This window comes from Alosa sapidissima, chromosome 23 (assembly GCF_018492685.1).
Source record: "Alosa sapidissima isolate fAloSap1 chromosome 23, fAloSap1.pri, whole genome shotgun sequence".
NCBI lineage: Eukaryota > Metazoa > Chordata > Actinopteri > Clupeiformes > Clupeidae > Alosa > Alosa sapidissima.
Genome location: NC_055979.1, coordinates 30,939,529 through 30,966,336, shown reverse-complemented (window position 1 = coordinate 30,966,336; position 26,808 = coordinate 30,939,529). Strand labels below are relative to the sequence as shown.

Here is a 26,808-nt window from a genome sequence, read left to right as displayed (position 1 = left end):
CCGCCAGTCTAATACCAACGCTGCACGACTTGTGGCCAAAAAACCAACTGCACCCCGGTGCACTTGTGGCTATTACCTCCTATCCTAACCCTAACCCTAACCCTAACCCTAACCCTAACCCTAACCCTAGGGAACCCAGGCTGGACAATTTTACAGAGGAAAAGAACAGAGAGATTGTGGATTTTAAAACTTCAAACACTACACCCACAAGGTCTTAATGAAAAATTAAATTAAAGTTTTAAACCACTCTGTGTCTTTTATAGCTCCTCTCTTTTATCTCTTCTTTTTAACTTTTATTTAATTTGACTTTTAGATGGGAATAGTGGGGCGAGAACAACTGGCCAGTGCACAATAGTCAAACCAACTACACACTAAAATAAAATTTTAATTCTAATTTCCTAACCTAACCTAACCCCTAATCCTAACCTAACCTAACCCAATCCCATACTCCAGTACACGGTTATTACACAGTTATACACATTTATCACAGTTACACGTTTATTACACATTACACATAATTCAAGGTCACAGTAGAATACAGACAACACACAAACATTCAATAGCAGCAGAAAAAGTAATTAAAAGTATATAATATAAAAAGCACAACTAAGCAATAAGGGCCGAAGAAGATAAAGAATATACAAAATTACAAATTATCATCCTCATCGCTATCTTCCTCGTCACCAAGATAGCCATCCATGTCATTCTCCAGCCACAGTCTGGGCTGTCTGGGGAGCAAGCCCTGGGGTGGTGGTGAAGGTGGAGGTGGAGGTGGAGGTGGAGAAGGAAGAGGGCTGTGCCCATCGTCCTCAAACTCAGAGGGCGACACAAAGTCACCCTCCTGCAAGGGGGTTGAAAAATAAAGTTTTTTATTAAATATTTAAAATGCATCCTTAAAATATTTACCTTCTTATTGTTATTAAAGGAGAATTCCGGTGTGATATTGACCTAAAGTGTATTGAAACATGATACCGAGTGTGAACGTATGTCTCATAGCCCATCTCGGCTTGTCCCCTGCACTCCAAAATCTGGCGCTAGTTAGCCGATGCTACCAACAGCTTTTTCAATGGTGGTGCTTCGGCATCGGGCTAGCCATGCAAATAAATCACTGTTTTACACCATTTACGAGGCTCAATGTATCTCCACACTTCATTGGTAGAGGTGGAGGTGGAGAAGGTGAAGAGGGCCCTGACATTTAAAACGAGACATTGAGAACTTTGAAAAAGCACTGGTAGTTTACTTACAAGACGATTTATACAGACAGTATCTTCACGAAGTTTAGCGTTTGCAGCCATCTTGAATTTAGTCACGATAAGTCGAGCAACGAGTAAGAATGAACAGGTATGATAAGAGATCAGATTCCAAAAATAATTCAGTGGAAATGCATGGATTACAGTTTCTTCCAGTAGCAGCAACTAGAATCCATGCATTTTTACGGAATTATTTTTGGAATCTGATCCCTTATCAGACCTGTTTGTTCGTACTCCTCGCTCGACTTATCGTGACTTAATTCAAGATGGCGTTGAACGGTAAAATTCCTTAAGGTACTGTCTGTATAAATCGTCTTGTAAATAAACTACCAGTGCTTTTTCAAAGTTCTCCATGTCTCGTTTTAAATGTCAAGGCCCTCGGAAGTCTAACAATGAAGTATGGAGCTACTTTGAGCCTCGTAAATGGTGTAAAACAGTGATTTATTTGCATGGCTAGGCCGATGCCCGAGGCACCACAACGAAACACTATGTTGGTAGCATCGGCTAACTAGCGCCAGATTTTGGAGTGCAGGGGACAAGCCGAGGTGAGCTATGAGACATACGCTCACACTCGGTATCATGTTTCAACACACTTTAGGTCCAAATCACACCGGAATTATCCTTTAAGTAAGACTTACACTCCTGGAGAATAATATTGTGGTAGCCTAAAAAAGAAAGACAAAATTACACCCAACAATACATTTAAAATAAATTTAAAATAAGAAATATCCAAAGTTAGTGCTATACTTACCTGGGATTCACCACCGCTGGTATACATGCCGCTGTCATCCATGCTGCTGTCATCCATGATTTCTGTGGAGAGAAACAAAATATGTCACATCATAAGTCTGTACGACATTCCAGTCCAGAGATACAAAATGTATAAAATTGTGGAAGAGGAAATTATTTAACCATCCAAAGTCCAAAAGTGGGCATTTTGTGTGCAGCCCTGATCAAACCTGATGGTATCTATTGTGTGCAGAGATTTACATTCAGAACTTTTCAAGGAAACATAAATACAGGCTTGCAATGTATCTACCACAGAAATTAAACAATGCATGGCTTCTTCATGCATTATGAAATCAGAAGCAATTGGTGTCAACTCCCCTCCCCCCCCCCCCCCCCCAAATATGTCTCAAGTTTCCAAATCATGTTTTATAAGACTGTTTTTAAATGTTTAAATTACCCTTACAGGTGATTTTGATTAATGAACAAAGATAATGGGAATGACCCACAGCAATGTACAAAAAAGATGTTTACAAAATAAATCAAAGGTATTGCAGTGGACCAAATGAAATGCAATGATGCCGGTTGTTAAAAGATATGCCTCGCAAATGCAGCAGCCTACTACCTTCTCATGGCAACAAAAACAAAGGACAAGTTCCTTTATGGAGTTCACTTCATTGTGGTTACAATCTTTATTATTACCCTATTTTAATTACATTGGTTCAACAGGAAACTACTAGGCTATTACAACTTCATGTGAACAACCTAATGTCTGAATCTTCAACATTAAACATCGAAATGTTAACTCTTCGGTTGTCATGCAGTTCATTGTTAGCAATTAGGGCTGGGATAAACGATTATTTTTTAAACGATTAATCTAGCGATTATTTTTTCGATGCAGATAAATCTAACGATTCATTTTTTCAGTCTGATTCGCTTTCGATTTGATTATCTCCCCATTAATTCACTAATAGCAACTTAGATATGTTTATTTGTAACATATCTGAATGAAAAAACATGAAAACATTGCAATATATGTTTATTGCTCTTAAGATTCCAAAATAAAAGACTATACAAGTGCAAAGTAATGCATTCTTAGTCAGAGGTAGCATTCAATGAAGTTCAGTAGTGTATGTCTAATTGAGTGTCATTTTAAGACGTTTGTGTGGGAATCCTTGCAATTAACATTAACACCGTTAAAAGCCTGCTGATGTGTGGATGCAATTCATAACGTAGTTAGTTCAAATAACGGTTCGTACTTCTCCTTTGGACAAGCACTTTTGAGTCTTGGAAAACACTTTTCCATTTACATTGGGATTTTGCAAACATTCAGAGTCAATAAAATGAGCCCTGCATGAGTAACGAATACAAGCAGCTGCAAGTAAGCATGCTAAACTTGACATCCAAACAGTATTCTAACGTTAGCTTTGAGATACTGCTTGATTGCATACTGTAACTTAACTTAGTTTAGTCTCCTCAATGTACTATGTTGTGATAAGACCTTAGCAGAGTTTACTTTAACTTTAATGCAGCAGTTTTGAACAAATTTGTGCAGCATGGTCATGATGCTAACCGGATTTAATAGCAATTTAGCCCACTGTGTTCTATGCAGTGCTTCTATGTGGCAACAACAATCCTTCAACTTAAATTAAAGATAAGATAAAATAATTTCATTGAGCTGCACTTTTTACTCACAAAGCCTTTCCTCGCCCCGACCGCTCTCTCTCGTAACGAGCCCGCTGCTCCTCCTCTGCATGTGCATTTAAAGGGAAACTTGGCAGGATTTCCCCCTCTGCTGGAGAAATTGTGCATTATGCTATTTCAAACTGTGGACAAAGGTAACGATAAAGCACATGGATTTGTTTACAAGCTAGCAAAACGGTTAGCATAAGTTTGGCAGACAATGTGAATGTTACAAGGTAAGAAACACGATTTAAAACTAGTTTCTTGTTTCTCACTTATCTTTTCGGGACGGTAGTCTCAATGTTGCAAGGTTGGTTTTCTGCCTGGGGACGCTAGGGGCAGCGGGAAAAGTCACCATTTTCACCGGAACAGGTCATTTAACCATCCAAATGATTTCTAAACGGGTTTATTACGTTGAAATAGTTGCCAAGTTCCCCTTTAACAAAATATTCACGATTGTAGTAGGCCTACAATATAGAACATCAATGTGTGGTGGCCGGTTTTGATTTTGTGGTGCCCAGCCACAGATTAGTCAACGTATGGAAATCACTGAAGGTGTAAAATTAAAAATATTTAGCAGCACACGTTATTCTTGACGAATGACGCTCATATTTTGCGTCAACGTATTTTTTGTGTCGACGTCATCGATTACGTCGACGCGTTGTCTCAGCCCTATTAGCAATGCTTTCTCTGAAACCGCTTTGGATCCGTGTGGATTGCGGACGTGGTCTTTTATTTTGAAATTTCGGCTAAGTTTTAGCAGACACTTTGGTTTTAGCTGCTTTTGCTAACATTGTCATGTCCGGTTTCAACGTTCTATTTTCATCAAGCTAGCCATAGGGAGGGAAAGTAATCTCATCGCCACCTACTGGTTGCGTTCCTAGAGTTTAGTGGAGTGGATGGAGTGGACGATTCATGGCAAAAAAAAACAATAAAAGGCTACATTGATAAATAGCAGGGGCATCAACAGGATTGGATTCTAGCCTATAATAGCCTACGCACGAGAACTTTAACCGAATTAAACCGAAAGGTTGCGTCTTTAAGAGTGTGCCTCACACACACCAGCTCTGTTGAACAGTGTATTTTTCGTGTTTAACTCATTGAATGCCAAGCTGTTTTTGGGAGCTTTGTCCTAGAGTCCCAGCAATCTAGACCATTGTTGATGATCTTTGTACAGCCAGCTCGATTAAAAGGTGAGACTTTAAAGAGGCCCTATGCAACAAGTTCTGATGGTTCTACAACACTTTTTGGGTCGTTTGGTGGGTGCTTCGTCTCCCCCTAGTGCTTCTCCGTGGAAAAACCGAATATGCAACTTTCTGCTCGCGGTCCGAACACATCCGGATGTAACTCGGCGGAAATACTCGAAAATGTAGTCATATTGTAGTTTCTAAGAAGACTGCAAAACGGACTCCGACTTGACTTTGTTGCCGTTAAAATTGTAAGTAGCCTACCCTTGGGTGAACTTCGTTTTTGTAATGTGATTTGATAGTCTCTTAAACAATGTGTTTGCCTTGGTTTATTGCTAGCTCGCTCGTTCAGTGTATACCGAAGAGTTGGCCCACCCATGTTCTAGGTGTTTGAAGCAACAAAATAAAGCAAATGGAAGTAAAATTTACTCAAGCATTTTAATGGTACAAAAATAATAACCATAAGCAACAAAAGAATAATCACAAGTAAAATGAAATAGACAAAGACTGTGATGGGTGAGCATTTGCAACCCCCAAAGAGACCAGACAGCAACCACAAATATGCACCAGCGGTGTTGAAGCAGCTCTACCTGGGCGATGAGGATTCCCACCACCACTCCCAGCTGGTGGAGCGTTCCAAATGCCCAGCGGAGAGGAGTCGGGGACACCTTGCCTACGTACATGGGGGTGAGGCCCGTGAAGCCTCAAAGCGGGTCAGAGCTGTGACACGGATCATCTGCCGGCGTTTGGCAGGGCCCTTGCCCAGCCATGTTTCGGACACCTTCAGTGGGGTCACCTTCTCGTCCAGCGAGCCGGCCAGCTCCACGATCAGAAGCACCTCGCGGTCATGCTTGGTGATATCCACTGTGATGTAGTCGTTGCCTTGGCGGCAGATATCACACATCTCATTGCAGTCCTAGTCATCCCAAACCTCGTCGAAATGCACAGCGATGGTGGCACGCCGACATTTGTCTGCATTTTGGCTGGACAATTTTACAGAGGAAAAGAACAGAGAGATTGTGGATTTTAAAACTTCAAACACTACACCCACAAGGTCTTAATGAAAAATTAAATTAAAGTTTTAAACCACTCTGTGTCTTTTATAGCTCCTCTCTTTTATCTCTTCTTTTTAACTTTTATTTAATTTGACTTTTAGATGGGAATAGTGGGGCGAGAACAACTGGCCAGTGCACAATAGTCAAACCAACTACACACTAAAATAAAATTTGAATTCTAATTTCCTAACCTAACCCAACCCAATCCCATACTCCAGTACACGGTTATTACACAGTTATACACATTTATCACAGTTACACGTTTATTACACATTACACATAATTCAAGGTCACAGTAGAATACAGACAACACACAAACATTCAATAGCAGCAGAAAAAGTAATTAAAAGTATATAATATAAAAAGCACAACTAAGCAATAAGGGCCGAAGAAGATAAAGAATATACAAAATTACAAATTTTCATCATCCTCATCGCTATCTTCCTCGTCACCAAGGTAGCCATCCATATCATTCTCCAGCCACAGTCTGGGCTGTCTGGGGAGCAAGCCCTGGGGTGGTGGTGAAGGTGGAGGTGGAGGTGGAGAAGGAAGAGGGCTGTGCCCATCGTCCTCAAACTCAGAGGGCGACACAAAGTCACCCTCCTGCAAGGGGGTTGAAAAATAAAGTTTTTTATTAAATATTTAAAATGCATCCTTAAAATATTTACCTTCTTATTGTTATTAAAGGAGAATTCCGGTGTGATATTGACCTAAAGTGTATTGAAACATGATACCGAGTGTGAACGTATGTCTCATAGCCCATCTCGGCTTGTCCCCTGCACTCCAAAATCTGGCGCTAGTTAGCCGATGCTACCAACAGCTTTTTCAATGGTGGTGCTTCGGCATCGGGCTAGCCATGCAAATAAATCACTGTTTTACACCATTTACGAGGCTCAATGTATCTCCACACTTCATTGGTAGAGGTGGAGGTGGAGGTGGAGAAGGTGAAGAGGGCCCTGACATTTAAAACGAGACATTGAGAACTTTGAAAAAGCACTGGTAGTTTACTTACAAGACGATTTATACAGACAGTATCTTCACGAAGTTTAGCGTTTGCAGCCATCTTGAATTTAGTCACGATAAGTCGAGCAACGAGTAAGAATGAACAGGTATGATAAGAGATCAGATTCCAAAAATAATTCAGTGGAAATGCATGGATTACAGTTTCTTCCAGTAGCAGCAACTAGAATCCATGCATTTTTACGGAATTATTTTTGGAATCTGATCCCTTATCAGACCTGTTTGTTCGTACTCCTCGCTCGACTTATCGTGACTTAATTCAAGATGGCGTTGAACGGTAAAATTCCTTAAGGTACTGTCTGTATAAATCGTCTTGTAAATAAACTACCAGTGCTTTTTCAAAGTTCTCCATGTCTCGTTTTAAATGTCAAGGCCCTCGGAAGTCTAACAATGAAGTATGGAGCTACTTTGAGCCTCGTAAATGGTGTAAAACAGTGATTTATTTGCATGGCTAGGCCGATGCCCGAGGCACCACAACGAAACACTATGTTGGTAGCATCGGCTAACTAGCGCCAGATTTTGGAGTGCAGGGGACAAGCCGAGGTGAGCTATGAGACATACGCTCACACTCGGTATCGTGTTTCAACACACTTTAGGTCCAAATCACACCGGAATTATCCTTTAAGTAAGACTTACACTCCTGGAGAATAATATTGTGGTAGCCTAAAAAAGAAAGACAAAATTACACCCAACAATAAATTTAAAATAAATTTAAAATAAGAAATATCCAAAGTTAGTGCTATACTTACCTGGGATTCACCACCGCTGGTATACATGCCGCTGTCATCCATGCTGCTGTCATCCATGATTTCTGTGGAGAGAAACAAAATATGTCACATCATAAGTCTGTACGACATTCCAGTCCAGAGATACAAAATGTATAAAATCAGACACAAACCCTAACCCTAAAGGTCCATGTAAAGGTGCGGTGTGACAAAAACCCACCACTGACCCCAAATTTTAAAATTGAGAGATCACGCGTTGCCAAGAATTCACAAAGATTATGCAAACCCAGTCCTCTCTGACACACCAAAAGTAGATTGCGGATTATACAGTGACTGTGCAATTTGTTAAAAATCCCTCTGAATTTTGGGTTCAGACAGAGTTGGCTATGGATAGACATGAAGCTACGCAGATGGAAATGTCTGAAAAGTATTACTGTGGAAGAGGAAATTATTTAACCATCCAAAGTCCAAAAGTGGGCATTTTGTGTGCAGCCCTGATCAAACCTGATGGTATCTATTGTGTGCTTGTCAAAGGAGTCCATGGCACAAAAGTTCAAGTGTAATTTGTTGACCATGGAAATGAGGCAATAGTGGATCAGAAAAACCTCATCCTCTGTAGTGGTCACAGAACATTGCAAGCACTTGCATTCAAATGCTCCCTCTCAGATATATGCCCAATTGATCAAGATTGGAGTCAAAAAGCAATTGATTTCTTTGTGGATGAGACTAGACAGATAATGTTGGACATGCATGTTATTGCACAGTGTCAAGACAAATACATGGTGGAGTTGTTTTCAAGACTGATGGTCTAAAATCCATCAATGAAATGATGTGGGTTGAAGGCTTTGCTCTAAAAGATGTGGCAGATGACCGCTATTCACCAAGACCAGACTCTGGGTGCTCCACAGCGGAGGGCTCTGGAGAGGACTGGACTGAGGGGGAAAGCCTGAAAAGCAATGAGCAATGTAGTACATGTGATTTTGTGATTGGTCATACAAAAACTGTTCTCAAAGAGCATTTATTCACCATAGGAAGGTCTGCACAAGTTGTTGTATCTCACATAGAGGGGCCAGGTAAATTCTGGTGTCAGCTAAGTCAATGTGTTCCCAGTCTTGAGGCTTTTGGTGTGGGGACTGCTGGCTGTCTTGTTGCCTCTCAGCCTGGGATTTTGTCTTGTCTTTTGATTTGGACTTTGTGTCATGTCTATGTAGTGTTTTGTTATGGTTTATCTTCATTAATAAATCCCACTGGTTGGGTAAATTTTAAAAGGTGTTACTGATATTTATTAGGATTTGGGGTCAGTGGTGGGTTTTTGTTCACCCCTAAAGGGCCACGTAAAGGTGGGGTGTAACACACACACAGTCAGGCCCCTAAAACTCAACACTTTGCCTAACCTTAACCAGATACCTGAACTTAACCCCAACCCCAATGTTAACCAGTCTCTAAAACTCAACGCTAGGCCTAAACATAACCCTAACCTGACAATTCATTACATTCACATTACATGAAATGACAACCATCAAGACAACAGAGATTTACATTCAGAACTTTTCAAGGAAACATAAATACAGGCTTGCAATGTATCTACCACAGAAATTAAACAATGCATGGCTTCTTCATGCATTATGAAATCAGAAGCAATTGGTGTCAACTCCCCCCCCCCCCCCCCCCCAAATATGTCTCAAGTTTCCAAATCATGTTTTATAAGACTGTTTTTAAATGTTTAAATTACCCTTACAGGTGATTTTGATTAATGAACAAAGATAATGGGAATGACCCACAGCAATGTACAAAAAAGATGTTTACAAAATAAATCAAAGGTATTGCAGTGGACCAAATGAAATGCAATGATGCCGGTTGTTAAAAGATATGCCTCGCAAATGCAGCAGCCTACTACCTTCTCATGGCAACAAAAACAAAGGACAAGTTCCTTTATGGAGTTCACTTCATTGTGGTTACAATCTTTATTATTACCCTATTTTAATTACATTGGTTCAACAGGAAACTACTAGGCTATTACAACTTCATGTGAACAACCTAATGTCTGAATCTTCAACATTAAACATCGAAATGTTAACTCTTCGGTTGTCATGCAGTTCATTGTTAGCAATTAGGGCTGGGATAAACGATTATTTTTTAAACGATTAATCTAGCGATTATTTTTTCGATGCATCGATAAATCTAACGATTCATTTTTTCAGTCTGATTCGCTTTCGATTCGATTATCTCCCCATTAATTCACTAATAGCAACTTAGATATGTTTATTTGTAACATATCTGAATGAAAAAACATGAAAACATTGCAATATATGTTTATTGCTCTTAAGATTCCAAAATAAAAGACTATACAAGTGCAAAGTAATGCATTCTTAGTCAGAGGTAGCATTCAATGAAGTTCAGTAGTGTATGTCTAATTGAGTGTCATTTTAAGACGTTTGTGTGGGAATCCTTGCAATTAACATTAACACAGTTAAAAGCCTGCTGATGTGTGGATGCAATTCATAACGTAGTTAGTTCAAATAACGGTTCGTACTTCTCCTTTGGACAAGCACTTTTGAGTCTTGGAAAACACTTTTCCATTTACATTGGGATTTTGCAAACATTCAGAGTCAATAAAATGAGCCCTGCATGAGTAACGAATACAAGCAGCTGCAAGTAAGCATGCTAAACTTGACATCCAAACAGTATTCTAACGTTAGCTTTGAGATACTGCTTGATTGCATACTGTAACTTAACTTAGTACATTGAGGAGACTAAACTATGTTGTGATAAGACCTTAGCAGAGTTTACTTTAACTTTAATGCAGCAGTTTTGAACAAATTTGTGCAGCATGGTCATGATGCTAACCGGATTTAATAGCAATTTAGCCCACTGTGTTCTATGCAGTGCTTCTATGTGGCAACAACAATCCTTCAACTTAAATTAAAGATAAGATAAAATAATTTCATTGAGCTGCACTTTTTACTCACAAAGCCTTTCCTCGCCCCGACCGCTCTCTCTCGTAACGAGCCCGCTGCTCCTCCTCTGCATGTGCATTTAAAGGGAAACTTGGCAGGATTTCCCCCTCTGCTGGAGAAATTGTGCATTATGCTATTTCAAACTGTGGACAAAGGTAACGATAAAGCACATGGATTTGTTTACAAGCTAGCAAAACGGTTAGCATAAGTTTGGCAGACAATGTGAATGTTACAAGGTAAGAAACACGATTTAAAACTAGTTTCTTGTTTCTCACTTATCTTTTCGGGACGGTAGTCTCAATGTTGCAAGGTTGGTTTTCTGCCTGGGGACGCTAGGGGCAGCGGGAAAAGTCACCATTTTCACCGGAACAGGTCATTTAACCATCCAAATGATTTCTAAACGGGTTTATTACGTTGAAATAGTTGCCAAGTTCCCCTTTAACAAAATATTCACGATTGTAGTAGGCCTACAATATAGAACATCAATGTGTGGTGGCCGGTTTTGATTTTGTGGTGCCCAGCCACAGATTAGTCAACGTATGGAAATCACTGAAGGTGTAAAATTAAAAATATTTAGCAGCACACGTTATTCTTGACGAATGACGCTCATATTTTGCGTCAACGTATTTTTTGTGTCGACGTCATCGATTACGTCGACGCGTTGTCTCAGCCCTATTAGCAATGCTTTCTCTGAAACCGCTTTGGATCCGTGTGGATTGCGGACGTGGTCTTTTATTTTGAAATTTCGGCTAAGTTTTAGCAGACACTTTGGTTTTAGCTGCTTTTGCTAACATTGTCATGTCCGGTTTCAACGTTCTATTTTCATCAAGCTAGCCATAGGGAGGGAAAGTAATCTCATCGCCACCTACTGGTTGCGTTCCTAGAGTTTAGCGGAGTGGATGGAGTGGACGATTCATGGCAAAAAAAAAAACAATAAAAAGGCTACATTGATAAATAGCAGGGGCATCAACAGGATTGGATTCTAGCCTATAATAGCCTACGCACGAGAACTTTAACCGAATTAAACCGAAAGGTTGCGTCTTTAAGAGTGTGCCTCACACACACCAGCTCTGTTGAACAGTGTATTTTTCGTGTTTAACTCATTGAATGCCAAGCTGTTTTTGGGAGCTTTGTCCTAGAGTCCCAGCAATCTAGACCATTGTTGATGATCTTTGTACAGCCAGCTCGATTAAAAGGTGAGACTTTAAAGAGGCCCTATGCAACAAGTTCTGATGGTTCTACAACACTTTTTGGGTCGTTTGGTGGGTGCTTCGTCTCCCCCTAGTGCTTCTCCGTGGAAAAACCGAATATGCAACTTTCTGCTCGCGGTCCGAACACATCCGGATGTAACTCGGCGGAAATACTCGAAAATGTAGTCATATTGTAGTTTCTAAGAAGACTGCAAAACGGACTCCGACTTGACTTTGTTGCCGTTAAAATTGTAAGTAGCCTACCCTTGGGTGAACTTCGTTTTTGTAATGTGATTTGATAGTCTCTTAAACAATGTGTTTGCCTTGGTTTATTGCTAGCTCGCTAGCTAGTGGGGGTTCAGTGTATACCGAAGAGTTGGCCCACCCATGTTCTAGGTGTTTGAAGCAACAAAATAAAGCAAATGGAAGTAAAATTTACTCAAGCATTTTAATGGTACAAAAATAATAACCATAAGCAACAAAAGAATAATCACAAGTAAAATGAAATAGACAAAGACTGTGATGGGTGAGCATTTGCATCTGGAACTAAAAGAGAAAATAATGAGTAATAATGTAACACAAATTGAGTATTTTGCTTCATATTGGATTTACCAATTCTGTTCTGTCTCCGGTGGGGGGGGGGGGGTCAACCAGGGGGGGTGCGCTGTGCCTGAAATTATCAAATACATTCAAAGACAATATAGAGAATAGCCTTTCTTGACATCGTACATGGCCAAGCTCAAGCCCGAATTCAGGCACCACGCCTGAACTCTATCAGGTGCTAGCAGGAGGCGGTCATTTCAGGTGTATTTTTGCCTTTTGGTGTTTTAAGCCCCCAACGTTGTCTTCCAGGCAAGGGTTAGGTAAGGAGTAGGGTTGGGGCTAAGGTTAGGTGCCTTGAAGTCAACGGTCGCAGCGCTGCCTTAAAGTCGACGGTGGGGGCTTCAAACACCATCGAGCGTCATGTTCCTTTTGCTATAGGTGGGGGATTTACCAGATTAGCAGTGGCTAATCAACAGCTGAACATTACACATAAGTATATATACTATTTTGATCCTGCAAGGATTAGATTTAATAGATCTAGTAGATCTATTAAATCTAATAGATCTAACAGAACACTGTAGCAGGAGGGCTAAGTATTATTGATCAGTAACCAGATTCAGGTCATTCGTGTCATTTTAGTTGAAATTAAATAAAAAGTGAAATTAAAAAGACAGGGAATGCAAGTGTGTAAAAACATGAAGGTTGAAGGCATGGCTGGAGGTTTAAAAACTTATTTTTTCATAATTCATTTTTATGAGATTCTACATTTTTGGCAAATGTTGTAGAAATATGTCTGGTAATAATGTAACTGGTAAGAAATGTAACAGCAGAAAAACTGAGACAACTTCACAATGATTTAGTAGAAGTTTGTATCCAACTAGTTTAGCTTAGTAATAACTAACTACTACAGTAATACCAGTGGACACAGGATCTTGCAACCCCCAAAGAGACCAGACAGCAACCACAAATATGCACCAGCGGTGTTGAAGCAGCTCTACCTGGGCGATGAGGATTCCCACCACCACTCCCAGCTGGTGGAGCGTTCCAAATGCCCAGCGGAGAGGAGTCGGGGACACCTTGCCTACGCACATGGGGGTGAGGCCCGTGAAGCCTCAAAGCGGGTCAGAGCTGTGACACGGATCATCTGCCGGCGTTTGGCAGGGCCCTTGCCCAGCCATGTTTCGGACACCTTCAGTGGGGTCACCTTCTCGTCCAGCGAGCCGGCCAGCTCCACGATCAGAAGCACCTCGCGGTCATGCTTGGTGATATCCACTGTGATGTAGTCGTTGCCTTGGCGGCAGATATCACACATCTCATTGCAGTCCTAGTCATCCCAAACCTCGTCGAAATGCACAGCGATGGTGGCACGCCGACATTTGTCTGCATTTTGGCAGTAGGCCACCATGTTGTGCAGCTTCTGCTGCCCAGTGTGGTCCATGACTACCATGGTGGCGATCCTAAAGATATCCTAATAGCCATAAAAAACATGGGGGTGAGGCCCGTGAAGATGCCGCAGAAGAGGGCGATGACCATCTCAAAGGAGCAGATGGTAGAGAGCTCCATCAGGGCACCGCCAATCACGGCCAGGATGTTCACGATGAACATGGCCTTCCGCCTGAGCACATGAGAAAGAGTTAAATTACAAAATGAGTATGTCATTTGTCTGATTGTCTGATTGTCATGGTTCATGCTATACTTCTTAGTACACAGTGATACAAAATGCTTTTGAAAGCAATGAGGATAAAAAGAGGGGAATAAAGAAAAGAGAAATGATTCTGGCAACAAAAAAGTCCATCCTGACAGACAAAGATACTACAGGTAGATAGACCCATGTTGGAAATGTACAGATATATGAACCCACGTTGAAAATGTGCTGGTAGATAAACCCATGTTGAGAATATGATGTAAGAGGAGGACAAGAGATCTTGTGAAATGAAGACAGGCATGAGTAAGACAGTAAAAGTGAGCATCCAGAGAGAACGGCAACCGAATGAGTGTAAGAGTGCCCTGTGATGGTGATGGGGGCGGACACTTTGGGGAGAGTGCCTCAGAAATACTACAGCACAACACAAGAAGTTGGAGAACGGCCAGAGCTCTATTTCTCCCTCAGCAATAATCACAGATCCCTTTTCTAGTGTTTCACAACAAAGTCATGGGTGGGTTAGTTCATCTTACAATGATACAGTATCTTTGATAATTAACTTCGAGAAGCTGAAAAAAGGCAATGAGCAGATTGGGATCACAGGCAAAGTTAGCCAAGTCATTAATCAATTCTAATAACTCTATTGAGCAAAATGTTCCCTTTCCTTACAATATTTTTTTTGCTACTGAGCTACCCCTGTACAGTAGTTGTGAAGTATTTGTATTTTACAAAACTGTCATGAAAAACCACTAAAAGGCTAGTATCCTTCAAAGATAATTTCTGAAGACCCATGTCAACTGACAAGGTCATTATTAATACAGGTAGGCTATTGCACAATTGCCGTAACGCAATTTGTGATTCTTAGATTCTTGAGTTGTTGGAGAGCAAGTTGCAAATCTGGTTTTACATAGACGGTGAGATTAGAGCTGTAGAAGGTGCGTGATCCATTTTGTTTACCACAAAAATGAGTTGCATTAAAAAAATTCCGATCCATATCCGAATTTGTTGGATATGACTGCCAAACTGAAGGACCCGGCCATGCCACCCACGCTGAAGATGGCCACCGCCAGACTCCACACGATGGTGCAGGTGCCTGGCTCGATGGGCTTCCCATAGTGCTCCATCCAGGTGTTGTTGAAGAAGGCTCGCAGTTTCTGACACACAACATGACAGACAGGCATTAGGACCAATCACAAGGGCACAGGAGTGAAAGACCAGCATACTTATTTCAGCTGATTATTTCAGACAGAAATACACACACACACAAACACATCACACCTGTTCTGGAGCATTGATGACACCCGTGTTGTATCCAAACTGAAGGGATCCGATTACGGCTGTAGTCAGTGAGAACAGCAGATAACCAAATCAACCTGTTTGGGTTTCTGACGGAAGAAAGACAGAGAGAGAGAGAGACATATTAAATATGTCAGACATAGGTATGAGCTACCGGAACAAAAACATGAAAAAAACAATACTCGTTCGTCCTCTCCTCTGTGCCGACTCATGCTTCACTCAATCCTAATTGGGTGATTTCATCCGGTGACATTTGCGGAGGCTAACGTTTCATTCTTACCAAAGGGTATGATTCACAACGAAAATGAAGTAAAAATAAGAAATGAGAAATCTGAATATCAGCATCTGAATTTCACAATTGGTGCATCCCAAATAATCATCCCCAGACAGCACACATACAGCTTCCATGTATGTTGGCTTTTGATCGTTCCTACTACCCAAAGCAGATCCCACTATCTGTTTTTTTTACCCCAGCTTCCATGTATGTCGGCTTTTGATCGTTCCTACTACCCAACGCAGATCCCGCTCTCTGTTCTTTTTTTTTGTGTGTGTAGCAGGCAGCCAGGCATGTCAGATCAGCCTCCTGGAGCAGCGATTTTCAGGTTGGTAAATTCACTCATGTGAATGGTCAGAAAATAGGCATTGTGTCAATTAAATGACTTGATATATTTGCCTGCCTGGCCAAGCCATAACTTAGTGTACATTATATAAAGAGCGGTTTTGGGGTAATTACAACTTCGTTGTGAACTAATTCACGTTAGCTAGTTGAGCTAACACTGGAAAATATGTTAAACCTATAACGTTAACGGCTATGGTGAAATGTTAACACTACAGCATCCATGATTACCGGTACAAGGACAGCAATATGCTTGGGTGTAAGAATAGAAAGTTGTTAGTTGACCGTGAGACTTAACCCAGGAAAGGCTGTCGTTTTTGTATGGAGAGGAGTGGGAGTAGGCTATTAGCTAACGTTACTGTCTTGGCTGAGCTAACCTGCTGGACGAGCCATCATAACGGTTACATGCAGCTATTCCGACATGCCGCTACTTAGACATTGGCGTCTAATTGTCGAAGTGGCGGCATTAACATTAATTTTCAAGCGTCCCACTACTGCGACAATTTTGTTTTTCCATTGTCGGAGTAGCGACACGTTTTTTTTTTAGACGTCCTGCCATTCCGACACAAGGTCATTAACAGTGGCGTAGCCAGGATTTTTCAACGGAGTGGACTTTTGCGAAGAAGGCCTAGGGTGGGCCTTTATTTTTTTTATTCCAATATGGGCAGTATAGCCTAGGCCTACCGTAATCCCAACTTTAAACAAACACACGATTTCATCACAGCTCAGAAGATTCATGACAAAAAAACAATAAAAGGCTACATTGATAAATAGCAGGGGCAACAGGATTGGATTATATAATAGCCTACGCACAATAACTTCAACCGAAAGGATAGTCGTGTCTCAAGGAGTCCAAGAGTGCGCCTCACACACACCAGCTCCGTTGAACAGTGTATTTTAGGTGTTTAAGAGCTAAAAAAAAAGTTGATTAGAGAGTCACATTTGAAATGTCGGGTAGCCTAAATTATAGCCTATAGCGTGTGCATCTCAGAGGAAGAGATTTTGGAGAGAGAGAGGATTTAACCTAGGTGATGATTGTTTGTGTCTGGTGGTAATTAGACTTGAGTATGGATACCTACGAATTGTTTTGAATAAAAAAAAAAGATGAAGACAATGAATGAAATGTGACCCTGCAAGGCGAAACCAGTCGTTTTGGTAAAATTTACAAAATTAAGTTATTGTACTCACACGAACAGCCATAAGCTTTCCAACAATATGTATATTGAGGGTATTGCAAATAGTATTGGGCATTGGATAGTCGCCGACCCTCAGTAGATGTGGATATCTGGTGTCGGTTGTGCAGGAGGACCCAAATGCAAGACTCCACCAGGCAGAATTACGGACAAAAACAATTTAATTCTTAACACAAACTTTCAAAGACTTACTTACATACAAACAGGACTTGGGCTAGACAAGGTGAAACAGAGAGACGATCCAACAAGGAACAGAGAAACAGGAGGGTAGAAATATACATACCAATTAACAGAAAGACAGAGGACTGGACGAAATCAGAAATCAGAGACAATAACAGGGAACAGGTGAGGAGGCAGAAATGGAGGGAAAACAAACAAGACAGGAAGCACAGACCAAATAAGGAGATGGGGCGGAGACAAAGACAGGTGACAGGCAGGTAACGCAAAGCACATGGGGAACAGGCAAAAACAAACACAGGACAATACACAAAATGGCCACCAGGGTGGCACAAACTCAACAGTCCGGGCCAGATCCTGACAATCTGGACGTAAGCATAGCCTTCAAGAAACAAGGTTATCGCAGTTGCTGTGAGACATACGGCCCTTCTCCAGTCTCTCTCAAAATCAAAACACACCCAATTCACGCTTGGACTTTTCGATTATGTTTCCAAATGTTGGGACTGATGGACACTGAACTCTGGGGGTTATTTGAACGTTCGTTGTGAAGTGGTTTACTGTAAAAGGAGCGTCGGATATCCCGCCTGTCTTTGCACAATTATAGGGCCATGATAATGCATGCGCTAGCCTAGAGTCGAGAGAAAGAAGACTAAATAAATATGCAGACATGTTATGTGCAATTCAACAACTGCACGCATGACATATAAAAGATATATTCCTAGCATACATTATTGTGTAGTAAATTGAGTTTATCCAACCTGCTGGCAAGCCAAAATGCGTTGCACATGGCTTTATCATTGTCCTCTAAAATGCAATATAAGCAACTTGAATATATCGCACATCCAGTTTGAACACCCTGATGGACACTGAACTCTGGGGGTTATTTGAACGTTCACTGAAGTAGTTTAGGCTACTGGACTGTAAGAATTCTAACCTGACTCTCGCTAGGCGAAACAAAATTCATCTGGCGAGAGTCAGGTTATAAGAATTCCGCCGGTCTTTGCGCAATTGGCCATTGATTGACGGCCATTAATTAATCAATATAGGTGGCCTGCACGCATAGAGTTTCCGACCGTTTCCCCCTTAGAGCTTAGAGAATAAAATGAGGAAAGCTACCTGTGTTTTACATATAATGTGTAACATTTATTCACATGGCCAGTTCAAAATCACCTAAGGTTTTGACTGAAATGTGTGGCGATTATGTGGAAAAACATTGTTTGGAGTGGATGGCGGGTGTTGGTGTAGCTGCAGGTGCAGATGACATGACTAGCTCATCCATGCATCTAGGATGTTGGTGCAGAGATAAATTGAAAATGAGGATTGGTAATGTCGGACTAGCGGTACTAAAAAAAATCGGAGTAGGGGCATGTCTAAATAGAGGCATGTCGTAATAACGGTATGTCATAATAGAGGGTTGTCGTACTAACGGGATGTCATAATAAAGGGTGAACCCCCATCATAACACCTTTGCACAGAGGAAATGCACAGATATATGCATCAGCCGAAGTTCCCAAAGCAAATGTAGGCTACGTTTCAGTCCCAACTTTATCTAGTCACTTCCAGAGTTTGTGTTTTGGCCGGCGTTAGCGCACTAGCCAAGTAAACGGCATTAGCTCGCTTCTGCTTGATTTAAATATCAGCTGAGGTAACGCTAATGGGTTTGAAATCTATTTCTCCGAGCTCGGTAGTGGTTCTCTGCATCTATGGAAGTTCATTAACAGCAATCGGTAAGGGTAGACTTAAAAGATGAAAGTGTTGCGGTGAATTAATTGTTGTTTTTGTCTCTTGCAGGAGAAGAACCTGATTTTTGGGGGAACATTTTCTAACAACATTCAATAAAATGAAATGAAAATATTTCTGGCATCTTTCTTGTGTCTTTATAGATCGAATCATTTATAGCCTAGTGTAAAATGTGCAATCTCAAGTTCCGACCTAAATAAATAAAGGTCGTATAAGCCGGGGTTGGGCATAGTTTTGATGAGTCGTTGAAACATTGGCTCATTGTCGTTTTCGATGATTTGCCGACATCCCGGCGATGTCTTGTAAATGAGCAAATGCTTCCTAGGCAATGTCTTCTAGACTGTAACAGCATTCATCGGCCCGACCTCGGTAAGATTTATGTGTGCTGTCTGGGTCATCAAATAAGTTATTATTTTGTGTACATGCTTGGTGTACGGATTAGAGAGTTATATCAGGCCATTAAATGGCTGGCCATTTTTTACAGTCTACAATACACAGATCCTTGTCGATTGTATATGGATCTGGTAAGCTCTCAACATTCCAAAGGTTTTTTTGTTTGTTTTTTGTGTTGTTGTAGTCAGCATGATCAGGGCTTCCATAATCCATGTTGAAAATCTACTAGCCTGTGTACAGTCTGTCCAGTATTTAGTGACTGTATGTGATTTTATGTGTGCACCTTAAACCTGCCAGGTCATAAACTAACGTAAATGTAGCTAGCACCTTAGCAAATAGCTTGCATCTGTCATGTCAAATATGTACATAGACAAAGGCTTAAATATGTAAATAGTTAGTAGAATGCTTGAACATTCTATTTTGGCCTCCAACTACTTCCTGTTACATTAACATGACATATGGAATGTTAATGCCTGCATCTTAGAAGTCACCAATGACAGGCAGACACCCAGAGCTTCGATTCAAGCTCAACCTCACATGAAGAACAGTGCATTTCCTCCATAACGCGGAAGCGATGCGGGCCATAGTTTTGCACAAATTGAAGCAGAAATACACCAAATCTTGAAGAAAAAAAAACATGTGTGATGAAGTCTTGGATCTGTTATTCACCTATTTTGATTCTGAAGGAGAATATCTGCCTTTTGGAGAAGAATATGATCGATCGTCTATTGACTAATAGTCACGGAGCGTCGACAGTGTCCACTAAGCATACCATGCTTATTTCGACCCTCTGCCCAACATAGCTGGAGGTGCCAGTGACAATAGTGATGATAGTGTCCTTAAGGGGACAGATACTGTGGCTTATGAAGGGGTAGGGTCGTGGTAAAATACTGAGTTTTCAGTTTGGTAACCTTTGTGAATAAATTGGCTACAACTGTTAAACGTTTCATAAATCATGCCAAATGAATCGCTCACTTTCATGTCAAATTTGTACGTAGACAAAGGCTTAAATATGTAAAATTACATTTTGAATTATGCCGAGGGTGTGTCTGCGAGCCTTCTTGGCCACAACTACATGTAATAAACAATTACATTTAAACTGGGCTGATGAACTGCACTAGTAATTACGCCAAAAGTTCAAGGTGATGAAGTTCATACAAAATGAGTTCATTAGATTATTGGTAGCGACAATTCACACACAACACTTACCATAGTCACTGGTGGTAGGCTATCCATTAAGCTCTAAAATTACAATCTATTATCTGCAAGGCAAGAAAAACGGTTTAAGCTCAACAAGTGGAATGTAGGCCTATAGCCTACTACACTGTATTAAAATGCTACGGAGTGACATCTGTTAAATCGAACCTGTTTCAGAATATTTTATATGAAAAAACATAAACATTACAGATTTAACATTTGGCCGTCCTCTTACCACTGTCAATCTCACCCAATCTCACTGGTCTCGATAAGGACAGATGTCACCTGGTTTTATGCTACTGCACTGCCTAGGCTATTTTCTGTATGTACAGGAAACCCAACTTTTCACATGAATGATATATGGCCTACATTAATTAATTCATTAATCCATTGCATGTAAATAAAAACAATGGCAAAACAATGCTTGAACATTCTATTTTGGCCTCCAACTACTTCCTGTTACATTAAGTAAGTATAACAGAGTTAGCATGAAATTTGTACAATAATATGTTTTCAATGTCCTATACAAATATTTTGTACATTGATGTTCCTTGGGGTCAGTTTGACCCCAGCTGTATGAAACATAGGATACATGAATATTTGACACAATATGGATATTATTATTTGAATAGTATGAGAACATTCTTGAATTTCCCCTGGGGATCAATAAAGTATCTATCTATCTATCTATCTATCTATCTACATATTGTTATTATCATTATTAGATACACAAGTACATATTACATATAAGTCATTTTGGCAGGACTGTATAAGTCAAAAGGGGAAGCAACAGCAAGCATTTGGGCTGCTGACACTGGATGGGCAATATTGCCAGCCAGGGTTCCAAGGTTCATAAAGGGGTGTAGGGGGGGGGGGGTGGAATTGTTTTTTAGGGCTTTTGGTGGTGGCTATTACACTCTTGTTAAGTACCTGTCACAAAAAAACTGGGTAACAATATGAATTATAATCATTTATTTATAGGGTTTATTTGGCTGGGGTCAAATTGACCCCAAGAATAAAGAGTGTCGGTAAGATTTGAGGGATAACACAAGGGTTAAACAGACCTCTACGCTTGTGCGCAGGCTTTAGCAGTTCACCAATAGCGCCACAGGGTGGCACACTTGCACTGTGACAAATGTTGTCCTGGCTAGAACTCCTTGTTGTGTCATTGGTTAAACAGTACCATCAATGGTGAACTAACTGTGCTGCAGTATCCCAGTTTAGGTAGACAAGTGCTGGATAGGCCTACGACATGAGACGCTGCCTTCTACGTTTGAAAGCCTCAAAGCTTCTTGAAGGAATTCTCTTTTCAGAGCACTGTTTCACATAAAGCTCGTTTAACTACAGTACATAGTGTGTTCATTTTACTAAATCGTGCTCTCGTTTTATTAAAAAGTACACTTATTTTACCTAAATTGTGTGTTATTTTTCCAAAAATTAAAATGAGAATGTGATGAAATAAAATGAGTGCAATTTAGCAAATGAGCCGACAATGTAGTAAAATAAACACACTGTTTAGTAAAACAAACACACGATTTACAAAATTGAGCGCACAATTTAGTAAAATGAGCACGCACACTTTAGTAAAGCACATTCCCTCCATATACACAAGCAAATATGTTGCAAACATACCCCCGGTGTTCCGTATTGGAACATGTAATTTAAAAATTAAATTTAACAGTTCAGTTCACAAGACTGTGTGAAAGTGCAAAATGCAAAAAACAACGCAAACTGTGTGTGTATATTGAAAACTGCTAAACATTTTGTACTAGCACCACAGGTATTGTGTGGACGCAATCTGGCAAATTAGTTAATGTGGTCACACTTATACATTTCTTAAATAGTTAAATATATAGATATATAGACTTTATTTACTTTGATTTACTTTACTTTACTTCTGCATTGTTGCACTGTTGAACTTACTCATTTGCTCTATCACCATGACCACTACCACTATCACCATTGCACTACCACCATGACACTCATTCGCAGAGCACCTTAGAGCACCTTACCATATCTCACTATGCACAGAGAATCACAGGCTCAGTCCCTGCCTCAGTCATTGCAAGCGCCTTTGATTGATTAATCACCACTATGTGGATACTGTTCTTAGAATGACTTAGATTAAGTGTTAGTTAGTATAATTTGTATTTTTGTCATTTGTATTTTAGTATATTTTTATATATTGTATTAAGTGTTAGTATAATTTGTATTTGAGTATATTTAGCATATTCTTTATCTTCTACTGTCCTTATTGCCTAGTTGTGTTTTTATATTATATACTTTAACTACTCTTTCTGATGTTAAAGAATGTGTTTGTGTTGTATGTATGCTGCTGAGACCTTGAATTTCCCCTGGGGATCAATAAAGTATCTATCTATCTATCTATCTATCTATCTATGTGCATGTTTTGACATGCTCATAGACATATAAAAACATTTAGACACATGCAAACATCCAGTTCCAAATGTTTAAGTCATACGTGATTATTACTTTCAATACTATACTCATGTCATTTTACACCTATTTAGTCGAGGCGTCCATTGTAATGGACATTAAAAAACAGTAATAAAGACATGATTTATCAAATAATTATTTTTTCCCCTTTATTAGTAAAAATCAGCTGAATAACTTTTTTTAACAGAAAAAAAATCAGGTCTGAAGGGATTCCAGCAGGGGTTAAACAGACCTCTACGCTTGTGCGCAGGCTTTAGCAGTTCACCAATAGCGCCACAGGGTGGCACACTTGCACTGTGACAAATGTTGTCCTGGCTAGAACTCCTTGGTGTGTCATTGGTTAAACAGTACCATCAATGGTGGAATAACTGTGCTGCAGTATCCCAGTTTAGGTAGACAAGTGCTGGATAGGCCTACGACATGAGACGCTGCCTTCTACGTTTGAAAGCCTCAAAGCTTCTTGAAGGAATTCTCTTTTCAGAGCACCGTTTCAGATAAAGCTGAAAGGCCTCATTGTGTGAATCTGTTGGACTTGTACTGACGCACGAGTCCTCAGGTCTCGTCCAGCGGCGATTATGATTTGCGGGCAGGCGCATGGCAGGTGAATTCACTACTGGTTTGGCATTGTCCTGGTCTTCGACAGCCTGCACGTCAGCATCTTCTGGTTGGGCGAGGTCCTGAAATACCTGGGCTGACGGTTGTAGACTTGGGATGGGACGATTTGTCTGCTGTAGCTTGTATGGGAGTGTTGGATGGAGGGTCCATATATTAACATTTCTCACCTTGGGATAGATGAATCTCCCCAAAATCTGGTAATCCTGGAGTTTTTTCTGGGACACCCCGCGCAGACTCATCTCATTTACTAAATCTTTGAGATGTATAAAGTCCACATATCCTCCATTTTGAAGTACTGCCACGCATGATATGAAAGTCAAGGTGATCAGGTGTGTAGATGTCCCTGTCATTGCTGGAGGAAGTCTCTCCAAGGATTTTGCCATCCATGGCATACCATGCTCTCTGTAAAGATAGGTGTCAAACAATTAGAATCTATTTTAATATTTCATTTCATTTCCTTCATTAATTCAAGGCAAAAATGACACTTGTATTACAAAGTCATTGCACATAAAGTGAACTATTAATAATTCAAGGCAAAAACATTAAGTGAACTTTTTAAGTCATTGTGTAAATTTTGATGACTGGCTTAGAGCCAATGAAAACCACAAATTTGGTATGTCAAAATGTTGGAATAACAACCTACCTGTATAGTTCGAGTTGATTCGAATAACAAAGTTTGCGCCGTTCTATTTCTGTCAAAACTTTGAGAGTGTTGGAAGCCACCACTGACAATTGTGAAACACGTCCATATTGTTGAAGATAAACCCAGTCTTTAAAATTCCAGTTTATCCTCCTTGTCCCTCTTGTGTCCACGAACTTGAAGGATGGGAAATATGCAATGGCCTCTGACGCAAAGCCTTCTTCTAGGCACTTTGTCACATCCTGCCCTTTATCTTCTACCATTTCGCGGGCTCTTTTAAAGGTGTTGGGTGGAGGGAAACTGTTTTTCGTCGCGAGATCACAGGAGAGAGTCTTCACATCCAAGGCACCGACCAGCCTTCCTGGGGGTTGGTCAGATTTAAGCTCTGCCCACGGGAGCCTGTCATTTCTCTTGTACAAGTCCCCCAAGACGACCTTAATGAGTGCAACCCCTATCACTGGCGGACCAGCGTCGAGACATTGGCAGAATGTCCAAATCCTCTCAATCCGTGTTCTTTGGAGGGCATCCATGGTCCAGTGCTGCAGGGGTGGTGGTGACTCCTCTACACTGGCACTGTTATGAGGAGCAAGTCCAAGAAAACCTCTCTCATGTGTGATGCTTCTCTCTCTCAGACTACATGTTCCCAAGCTTGCACTCCATACACTGTCCAGGGCTGACAATGGATGGCCAAAGAACAGTTCCTCCAAGGCCAGCTCTGCTTGGAAGGCACGCCAAGTCATGTCATACCTGCCTACACCCTCGCTCGATCCGAAAGCCTCTCTGAGGGTGCCAATGAGGAAGTGAACAGCACACCGTACTACAGAAAGCAGGCCCAGGCCATCCGTTAAGTCTTTAAAAGGCACTAAGAGAGCGTTACTACCCAAGAGCTCAGTTAGGGCATTCATGTTGAAATGTTCAGCTGGCGCCACAGCAGTAGGAATTTCACCATACTCAAACCTCACAACCTGCTCTATCCGGCAGCCAACCTGACAAACCAGGCGATGGTTTAAGTCTTGCATGTGTGTCATATATTTGAGCGCCCTAGAAATGACTGCAGACTGGTGGTTGGGATGGGATAACCTGCAGGTTGCCAAAGTACCACTGACCGGGTGTTTAAAGGGCTGGCGGTAATGGGCATGTGGGGTATCCGCATAGAGCTGTACAAATGTAATTAAGCCACTCGGGGACAATGTGTCAGTAACGGCCTTGCTCAGATCCATTTGCAAATGATTCAAGTTGGATTGAAAATTGCAGGTCTCGTGCATTCCTAGTGTTGAAAACAAGGATCCTCTCACACCGGTAATATCCTGCAGACCAAAGCGGGAAAAGAAAAGGTGCGTGTCCTTCTCTGCCGCCGTTATTTTAACAGCCAAATGATAAGTAACAGAGTCCACACACTCCGGGTTGACCACGTCAAGTATGTCAATTTCTTCTGAATCTCGCTGGCCAAACTGCCCAAGGGTAGCAACTGCTTTCAGAAAGTTACGGGAGTTTACCGTCTCCACAGCCTTATCCAAGAGCTTAAGGATAAACACTTGATCCTGCCTCAAGACTCTGAAACTGCCCAAGTTTGTTGTTCCCTGTTTTTGAATAGTAGGGCGACACATATCTTCCAGTGGCAGGGAGGTAAGAAGCTTTTTGAACTCGGCAGTCACAGACCACAGCAGTTCTGAAGCCATCTGACGGTACAGGACAGAATTCTCCAATCTTACATCTGGGCTCTGTAGGCTGGCAGGGATAGCACAGAGTGTGAGGACGTACCCCCCAGTCACGTGGCCCAATTTGTAGCCAACTGCATTTTTAAGTGCACGGATGCCTTTTTCCGTGCACTTGGTCAGTGGTATATGTTTTTTCAAGTAGTTGTATTGTGGCGTCAGCTGCATACTGTCTGAATGTGGAAAATTTATATGGTAAATTTCCGACAGGATCCCCACTAATTCTTTCATCTGGAACATTATTCCATCAACATCAAATCTGTAGTCCAGGCAGTTGGGATCTGAGACGATAGTGGAGTGAATTGGGAGGCGAATATCAGCATGTAGAAAAACCTTGATGTCACTGCACTTTTCAAACTCGATTAATAGGGCTTTCGTGTTCTCAAGCGCCACATCCCTCAAGCTGACCGTGGCTGTTGATGGTATGGAGCTGGGTTGGTCCACCTCTTCTGCAGAGGACACATCCAACTCTTCATCGTCGTCGTCGTCGTCATCGTCGTCTCTGGGAGGTGTGATTGCTCTTGATGTGTCATGTCTGGACCTTGCAGAAGACTCACCCATCTGGTCATCATCTCTGAGAGGTATGATGGGCCTTGATATTGGTGTCAGTCTCATCCTTTTAGGGTCAAAAAGCCCTTCAGAGTCCACACTCCTCCCTTGCTGCACACCAGAGGTTCGTTTCGATGCACTGCGGACAGGGTTCAGTGTCACATCTCTGACGTCTGATGTATTTGCTGATTGTCCACTGGTTCTCTCATCTTGAGGCACGGTAGAAGCTTCAGGTGCTGCAC

General features: G+C 41.2%; 2 protein-coding genes across 6 annotated transcripts; both read right to left on the bottom strand.

Annotated features, from left to right (window-relative positions):
• Nucleotides 1-566: 566 nt before the first annotated feature.
• Nucleotides 567-5,820, bottom strand: LOC121698950 (zinc finger and BTB domain-containing protein 12-like). 2 transcript variants are annotated; one of them, XM_042081501.1, is made up of 4 exons: nt 5,437-5,820; nt 2,002-2,063; nt 1,889-1,915; nt 567-841 (listed from the first exon to the last, which is right to left on the bottom strand). In XM_042081501.1, the coding sequence occupies exons 2-4, from the start codon at nt 2,056-2,058 to the stop codon at nt 647-649; spliced, it is 279 nt and encodes a 92-aa protein (XP_041937435.1). In that variant the 5' UTR covers nt 2,059-2,063; nt 5,437-5,820; the 3' UTR covers nt 567-646. The 2 variants fall into 2 exon arrangements, with proteins under 2 accessions (XP_041937435.1, XP_041937436.1); XM_042081502.1 differs by lacking the exon at nt 5,437-5,820 and adding an exon at nt 3,672-3,703.
• Nucleotides 5,821-6,218: 398 nt separating this feature from the next.
• On the bottom strand, nt 6,219-14,287 carry LOC121698945 (SKI family transcriptional corepressor 2-like). Of its 4 annotated transcripts, XM_042081489.1 has the most exons (5): nt 14,198-14,243; nt 13,335-13,951; nt 7,671-7,732; nt 7,558-7,584; nt 6,219-6,504 (listed from the first exon to the last, which is right to left on the bottom strand). In XM_042081489.1, exons 2-5 carry the CDS (start codon nt 13,425-13,427, stop codon nt 6,273-6,275), a joined length of 414 nt encoding a protein of 137 aa, XP_041937423.1. In that variant the 5' UTR covers nt 13,428-13,951; nt 14,198-14,243; the 3' UTR covers nt 6,219-6,272. The 4 variants fall into 4 exon arrangements, with proteins under 4 accessions (XP_041937423.1, XP_041937424.1, XP_041937425.1 ...); XM_042081490.1 differs by having other exon boundaries at nt 13,335-14,287; XM_042081491.1 differs by lacking the exons at nt 13,335-13,951; nt 14,198-14,243 and adding an exon at nt 10,616-10,647.
• Between the last annotated feature and the right edge of the window lie 12,521 nt (nt 14,288-26,808).

Bases quoted from the DNA above. Each gene is read 5' to 3' on its own strand.
- LOC121698950 (XM_042081501.1), bottom strand. From the start codon at position 2,058: ATGGATGACAGCAGCATGGATGACAGCGGCATGTATACCAGCGGTGGT. The intron at 1,916-2,001 runs GTAAGTATAGCA...TTTCTTTTTTAG, and splicing joins CCAGCGGTGGTGAATCCCAG to GCTACCACAATATTATTCTC. The intron at 842-1,888 runs GTAAGTCTTACT...ACCCCCTTGCAG, and splicing joins CAATATTATTCTCCAGGAGT to GAGGGTGACTTTGTGTCGCC.
- LOC121698945 (XM_042081489.1), bottom strand. From the start codon at position 13,427: ATGTGCGTAGGCAAGGTGTCCCCGACTCCTCTCCGCTGGGCATTTGGA. The intron at 7,733-13,334 runs GTAGAGCTGCTT...TTCTCTCCACAG, and splicing joins TGGGAATCCTCATCGCCCAG to AAATCATGGATGACAGCAGC. The intron at 6,505-7,557 runs GTAAGTCTTACT...ACCCCCTTGCAG, and splicing joins CAATATTATTCTCCAGGAGT to GAGGGTGACTTTGTGTCGCC.